The 8,012-nt window shown below is 38.2% G+C and overlaps 1 protein-coding gene across 1 annotated transcript; it reads left to right on the forward strand.

Annotated features, from left to right (window-relative positions):
* The first annotated feature begins 670 nt into the window (after positions 1 to 670).
* On the forward strand, positions 671 to 2,480 carry LOC134222864 (uncharacterized). Its single transcript, XM_062702008.1, is given in 4 exon segments — positions 671 to 938; positions 1,134 to 1,274; positions 1,277 to 2,008; positions 2,070 to 2,480. Coding segments are annotated over 4 exon segments (1,440 nt in total). The 3' UTR covers positions 2,369 to 2,480.
* Positions 2,481 to 8,012: the final 5,532 nt, after the last annotated feature.

An 8,012-nucleotide genomic window follows, 5' to 3' on the forward strand; every position in this document is an offset into this window, starting at 1 on the left:
TACATTTTGCTAACAGCAGTTTTTCTCAAATTATTTTATTGTGAAGATAAAATGGTTTAGGATAACGAGGTACGTATAATTTTAATCATATTTTGTGTATGTTTTTGTTTATTGTCTCTTTATCATAGCAAAAAAAGTTCGAAACAATGTCGTCTCGAAGTCCCTCCCGGCATGCGCACAGTGAAGAAGCAATCAGAAAGTGTCTCGACGAAATCATGAAATCCACCTGTGATAAATACGGAATCTCTCGATCTACTATTCGATACCGATTGAGCAGCAAATGGCAAAAAAACAACCAAACATGGACCACCCAGTGTTCTCTCTAAGGAAGAAGAAGATAAAATTTGTGTCTGGATCATTGGGATGCAACAGAGTGGTTTTCCCGTACAGCGCCGTTCTCTGCTCCTCAAAGCCCAAGAGTTTTTGTCTTTTAATACCAGGAAAACTCCATTTAAAAAAATGCACTGGTAAATATTCTAGCAATGTTATTATTAGTTATTATTCTATTATTCTGTTTCTAGGCTGGAAATGGTTCAACTCCTTTATGCGACGACATCCTACATTGTCCCTCCGAACACCAGAGGAAGTAACATCTGCTAGTGCTCGTGTAAGCGAAAAAGATATTCGGAATTGGTTTAAGGAAGTCTATCAGTGGCTGGACCGCCATGGAATGAGTGATATCCTAATTGACTCATCCCGTGTGTTTAACGGAGATGAAACCTCCTTTTATCTTCATCCGAAAACTAAAGAAGTCATTGCACAGAGAGGAAGCAAAAACGTCTACGAAGTGGAACAAGCCTGCAGCAAGCAAAACGTTACCGTGATGTTTTCGTTCAGCGCATCCGGACTGGTGGTAAATCCACTGGTCATTCTTCCAGGGCAGAGAATCAGAAAGGAAATCGCGCAAGGATTTCCCTCAGAATGGGGACTTGGGCAGAGTGAGCGTGGGTGGATGACATCTCACAACTTCGGTGAATACATGAAGAAAGTTTTCCACCCTTTTCTACTTCAAAAAGGAATCAAGCTCCCTATAATATTGTTTGTGGACGGCCATTCTTCTCACGTAGGAATAGTAGTGGCAGATTTGTGTCTATTTGCTTTATAACCTAACACAACACGTATTACGAAAACAGCCGACGTCTCTATTTTCAAACCAATAAAAGATCAGTGGAAGAACGAAGTAGATGACTGCCGCTCGAAGCAACCAGATGTTAGTTTCACATTGCGTGTCTTAGGAGGTGTGCTACAGCAAGCAGTAGCAAAGGGAATTAAAAGGACAGTATTACTAACGGTTTTCGTGTGTGCGGTTTGTTCCCTTTCGATGCTGAGAACGTTGATTACACTAAATGCATAGCGAAATCGTCGAATAACACTGTGTCTCCTCCTGTAGTTCCCAGTCAGCAGACTTCATTACCCAATAGTGATACAACCGTAACAAACGAAACAGCTGATGAACCCGTACTGTCCGATGCAAAAAGTGTTGAGGTATTAATCGGAAATACTTCATCTACAGTAATCCACCAACTGTTCACCAGTAACACTGACTCACCCACATCTGATGTGAATATTCCATTCACAGTGTCTTCTGCCTATGTGCCCATTCACAAAGACAAAATCAAAACAGCAATTGAAGTTATGGGAAGATCTACGCTTTCGAAGATTCAACGACTAAACGCTGATTTGTCTCATGAGGAGCAGGTTCTTCAATATTTCTACAAAGAGTTTATTCGCCTTTTTACGACCTTCGTAAATAACTCATTTGAGGACGACCACATTGAACAAAATGCAATGGTCGAAATTGAGGAGGATGACACAATAATGGGAGAGTTATTGATCGATAATGACGGAAACGTAACCATCTCGGCGGCACAATATTTTGAGGAAAAGGATGTGATTCGTTCCTTGAAAGAATCGATGGCAAGCAGTGACATAACCACAGACACAGACACCGAAGCACTCAATAATGCCGTTTCAATGAGCTTTGGCACTACTGAAAATATATGCGTTGGTAAGTTATTTGTTTAAACATAATTGCCAGGGTTTTTTCATAAATGTTTTCAATATTTTAGACTCAACTTCTGGTCACCCTGTTCCCAACATTCTCAGAGATACAACAAACGTTGTATCGCAAACAAGGAAGAAAAGTATTTTCGAATTTCTTAAGATTCCACCAACCCCTCGACGAAGCGCGAAGCATCGAAGCTATACCAAAAAATACTTTCCCGTTCTGACGGCCGGAGAACGTATTGAGGAAATAAGAAAAGCAGAGCAAGAAAAACAAGAAAATGAAATTCAAAAGAATATAGTTTACTGTGATTTCAGCATCAGCTTTTTTCTCCTGATTGATTGCAATTTCTATGAGACGTAAAATATGTTCTGTCAATGTCATTAGTAGCCATGAAAAAAGTAGAAAATTAATTGTGAAGTTGCTTTTAATGAAATTCCAATGCTGTCTGATTTCCAGCGAAATAAACTCAAAGTGTGAGCACAAATTATGGCCTTTTCATCCTTTTAGTGCTTCGCTACTGGCTGTGACGGTGGTGATAGCTGCTGTTCACCTGGGTGGTGCGGATAGAATCGATTTGGTTGTCAAACTGAAGCCAAAATTTTCTATTGTGCCGGAGCCAAACATTGAAGATTGTGGTTATGTTCGTTTCTGATCTAATATTGAGAAGTATTGTTATTATTTTGGGAAAAAATAAAAATAAACTTTGTTTGAGTTTTGTATTCTTTGTAACAAATATTCTCACATTATATTTCGAGTGGAAAATTAGTGGGAATGCAATTAAAAAGGACTCGTTACGAAATTTCACGAGATTCAGCAGCTGATTGGAGCATCAATGAATGTAAACAATCGTAAAGTCATGTAGAGTCTAGCGCATTTGTGCGCCCTCGTGCAGCGTGGAAAGAGAAATTCGAAGAGCGGGAAATGTTTGACAGCCAAGTAACTGCAAAATAATTTTGTTTATGGGAGTGATTTCAAAATATCCCTCTGCTCGCTTGAGCGCAGAAAAGCGGCTCTATCCGCAGCACCCAGCTCTTCACCAACGAAACATCTCAGGGAACATCCATAAATTCTATAACGCTTAGAGGAGAGGGGTGGCCTGAAGTGTGAAAATCTATTCAAACATTCTAGATAATTCATATAAAAAGTGTAACATATAGGGGAGAGGAGGTATCGTACATGATCGTTTTGGCGCTACGTAATTAATGGTCTTCCCAATTACAAAGCAAACCATGCGCTTTAGGGCTCATTCACAAATTACATAACGCAAAAAAACACATAATTGAACCCCCACCCACCCCTCCGTGACTTGTTTGTAACATTTCCTTTATACCTACCCACCCCCATCTGAGACGCAAAACGTCTTACTAAAATTTCACAAAAATGATAAATTGGTATTTTTAGTGAACTCTTCTTTAATTTACTTCATAGTACATAATAATACTGTCAAATTTGAATTTATTTAGAAATTTTGTTTTTTATATTATTTTATTATCATAAATGTTACCCGTAACAGAACTAAACGAACCCACCCACCCCCTAGACAAACCGTAACTGTGAGAAAGGAACATCACATATGGAATCAAAACCAGAGTAAGGAGGAGGATCTGTTGTTTATGTCTATGGTGGGTGGTGGGTGGTGGTGGTGGCGCCTAAAATTTTGACAGCTTGATGAGAAAAACTATGCGATGCCAGCGCCTCCACGAGATTGCCACTTGTGTTGCGTTTCAAAACGTCCGTTAAATTCTTTACACAAGATTGAGAATGGACTTGTATGTCTGTTCTCTGTGCTTCAGCAATTAATTTTGCTGTAACAAGAATTCAGATTTTGGTGTGCCAATATATTCATGATTTTTCAATTATTCATGTCCCGTTTAGTCTTTCAGGTTTTGTATAGGAATATAACTGAATAACTGTTTTGGAACACTATCTCTCTTCGACAGTAGTTAATATCTATTATAAGCATATAATTTTTCACCAATATGAGAAGTGGCTTGAGTAGCAGAAACTCTGCTTGGCAATTGATTCAAATTGTTTGAAGGTACGAAAAAACGTTTTGCAAAAAATGTTTTTTTACCTTGTTGGTTCCATAGTGCCTGAAAAATAAACATCAACAGGTATCACGTGCTGGAAGAGGCGGCAAGCTTGGTATCATTTTGGCGCGCAATAAGCCATTTTACAGAAAGTTCAAATGACAGGAAATCTAACACTAATATTTACATTTTACAAGGAACATTTGCGAAAATGGAATGAAATGATGATGATGATGATGACGAATTGATGATGCAAATTTACCAAAACAAAGACCGAGCCATTCACTCAAAACTTCAATCAGCTGATCGAATCTGTCTCGTGAAATGGCTTATGTTTGTTTGATGAAATATGACAGCTAGTACGAATGACGCCATGAAAGACACCTAGCGCCACCAAACGACGTATTGCCACAGTCAGTATTCTAACGTACTTTGATTTACACAGCTTTTTGAGTAAAATTTGTTCTAGCCTGGATGTCCGTTATCTGTGACTAAGAACATCGGGTCCAGATTATAAGAAAAAATGGAAAAAACTAAAAAAGAGCTTTAAATAAGTAAAATCTTTAAGGTGAAGCGTTGTGACACTCAAATTGCTATGTGTTTGTATCATAAAAATCATCAACCATGGATTTGTAGTCGTGGAAACTTCGAATACCAATTCAGTAAGCATACACGTGGGATTCATTTTTTGTTAACTTCCGTCAACAGTAAACATTGCACGCATTCGGAAGAATTCAGCCCAACTTAGAAACAGTATCAATCAATACAGTCTAAGTATGGGATTAACTGATGGAATTTGCCAGAAAAGCATCAGTTTTTCTTTGGTTTAGGTGAATATTTATGAATTATGTTTTCACGATGCTGGCTGTTTATGTTTACATCCTCAACCGTTGTTGCCAGCTGCTCAAACGCACCAATAACAAAATAATTTTTTGCTCCGATTTTTCAATTTTTGAAACGCACCCCAAAACAGAATCAATAACATATTATTATTGCATCAATACATAATGCGTTAGATTGATTGATTAATTAAATCGATATTTTACATGTTTCCGCTATGATTTCACAATAGTTCATATCGACATCACTGTCTGCTGCTGATCAATGATTGCTTGCATACGACGCTACCGACGACGTGCAGATTGTTGAAGCCGGCGACGTCGTTGGCATAGTGCGTTACTGGGGGGATTTTTTTCACTTTGTTCACTTGCTTATATATCTTCCCTAAATTAGCGCTATGTGGTAATATCATCATATCGCCGCATAGATTGAACTTAGAAGTAAGTCCAGATTTACTTTTTTAGTGAGAAGATGGTCAGGTATGTAGGCAATATATGAATTAAATTTGTCTTTGCATATCGGGGTGGGTGGGGTGGTTGATTGTTTGACTGTGTTGGTAAGCCGCAAGGCAGCCATTCTGAATGACATGTCATGAAGCCTTAAGGAGTCTTTTGGGGCATTTTTGTCACTCTTTCAAGGAGTTGGTCCGTAGCAGGCTATTAATGGTCAGTAAAGCTGGTGAATTCACCGTGTCAGTTTGTTATGCGAAAAATGGTCAGAAAGATTGAGGAATCCTCCTCCCTCCCCCCTTCGTCAGACTTTTTGTATGAACGTCTTTGTATGAGTCACGTTTCCCAGAACCCCCAACCTAAAGCGTGACGTAATTTATGGACGTTTCCTAATAAATATGCTAAATTTTACTGTCAGTGTTGCTCCTAGCAACACGATGGCCAAAAGAGGAACAAGGGGTGGCGAAAACTGGAAAACAGGTGGCCAAACCAGGAACAAAAGTACTGTTTTTTTTTAATGGAAATGTATCAATAATATCGCAATTTATTATCAATTTTAATAATGAGTTTAACAGAACAAAAGTTTTGCTTCATGTATAGTCAGTGATGAATGCGATAAATCCAGGTTTCACTTCTTTAAACGACGTATGAAACTCGTAGGATACATAGGGTGGCCAAAACTGGTACATCTACCCTAGGGGGATTGACGGCTTTGGCAGGTTTTGTTCTATTATTGTCAGGGGGTTTTTTATGACTGATTATGCTCAAATTTGGCTTAAACATTCTTTGCATATCAAAGAATATTGTGGCCAAATTTCACAAAATTCGGTTGACAAAAACCCCCCTGCCAATAATAGAACAAAACCTGCCAAAGCCGTATTTTCCCCTATATGTACAGTAACCGTTCGCTAACTGGGCTAAGAGCACAGCCCAGTTAGCGAATGCTGCTCGCTAACTGGGCTGACCTGTCAAACGCTGATGGACACCGAGGGTGATGTCGATGCAATGTTTTGAATTGCTTTTTAATAACAATAAAAATATGCATCACGAGTAATTTGCCAATTGGGCGAATCTAACAAAATGCAAACAACTTAACCACAATTATTTACATTACATACTAAAAGACCTCACTCCTTGTTTGTTGTGTTGCTTTAAAATTATTCATTTGTACAAGATAGTCTTGATTTTATTCAAACAACTAGCTAAAGCCTAGTACGCTGCTCTTACGGAATGGGTTTACGGAAAATTTGATCAAATTACCAAGGTAAATTTGTCAGCTGATTCAGTATGGGGAAAATGTTACTTTTTCGTACGGAATAATGGTACGGAATATTTTTTGGTAAGGAAAAGTGATAGCTCCATTTAGCTTACCCAGCATTTTTAGCGTTATTAGCGCTACGAAATTTTCTCTACTTGTCAGCTCCGTACTGCTCACGGAATTTCAGTAGCGGAATCATTCCGTATCCTATCTATTTGCACAGTACTTTTCAGCAGCGTAGTAGCTTTAAGTCATGCATTATTGTTTGGCAGCAATTTTAAAAATGTAAGCAGCAATTGGACATTTTAGGGGTATTGAAAATGTCATTTATAACCACAGAGAAATAACCATCAAATTGCTGAACTTTAAATGGTTCACAATGGTGGAATGGTTCACATTCTGAATTTTAGTTGTGGCCATATTCTCAAATTCTCGCAAATTTCAACTATGTACCGAGATTATTGACTCAACTGATCTAGGTTTATTATGAGGGTACTTCTTACAGATTAACAGATTTTAACGGTAGATATTGAAATGGGTGCGATTGAATTCGATGCCATAGTAAGTTACTCTGCTTTCGGGCAAGAAGTTAATTTTTAAAAGGTCTTCCACATTCATGAACATTATTTTGCGACCCTAATTATTGTTTTAATTTCTGAATAAAAATAATAATTGGTTTACGCCCTATTATCATGTTACTCGAGAATCAATTATATTCACTCGTCTCCCTTTTGCATGCCCCTTGCTAGCTTTGGCAGTGAAATGTCAAACTACTTTTGACGTCTATTTTTGACGGTTGTCTGCTTTTTAACTGGGCTGTAGCCCAGTTAGCGAACGCCCAGTTAAAAAGCAACCCAGTTAAAGAGCGCCCAGTTATGCTACGTTTAAACAAGGCAAGTGAATTGAGCAAGTCGCTTGAATCGGACGCGAATGGAACGTGTAAACACCTTAATTCATTTCACTTGAATGAAAAGAAAGTTGAACATGTTCAACTTTTGGCAAGTCAATTGAATTCAACTGAGTTGTTCAATTCACTTGCCCTGTCAAAACGTAGCATTAGCGAATGGTTACTGTATTAAGATTTTTGAAGAAACTTGAAGAAATAAGCCATTTTACGAGACAGATTCGAACAGCTGATCGAAATTTTGAGTGGACAGCTCGGTCTTTGTTTTGGTAAATTTGCATGCAAACCATCATCAATTCGCCATCATCATCATCATTTCATTCCATTTTCGCAAATGTTCCTTGTAAAATGTAAATATTAGTGTTTGGTCTCCTGTCATTTGAGCTTTTTATAAAATAGCTTATTGTTGGCCGGGATTTTACTGGACTGTGAAGACATATGAAAATATCACCTGGCATCCCTGCCTCTGTGAAAATATCCTAATGAAATATTTCAGACAGATCACGCACACAAGAACAAAAAA

Source organism: Armigeres subalbatus, chromosome 3 (genome assembly GCF_024139115.2).
Source record: "Armigeres subalbatus isolate Guangzhou_Male chromosome 3, GZ_Asu_2, whole genome shotgun sequence".
NCBI lineage: Eukaryota > Metazoa > Arthropoda > Insecta > Diptera > Culicidae > Armigeres > Armigeres subalbatus.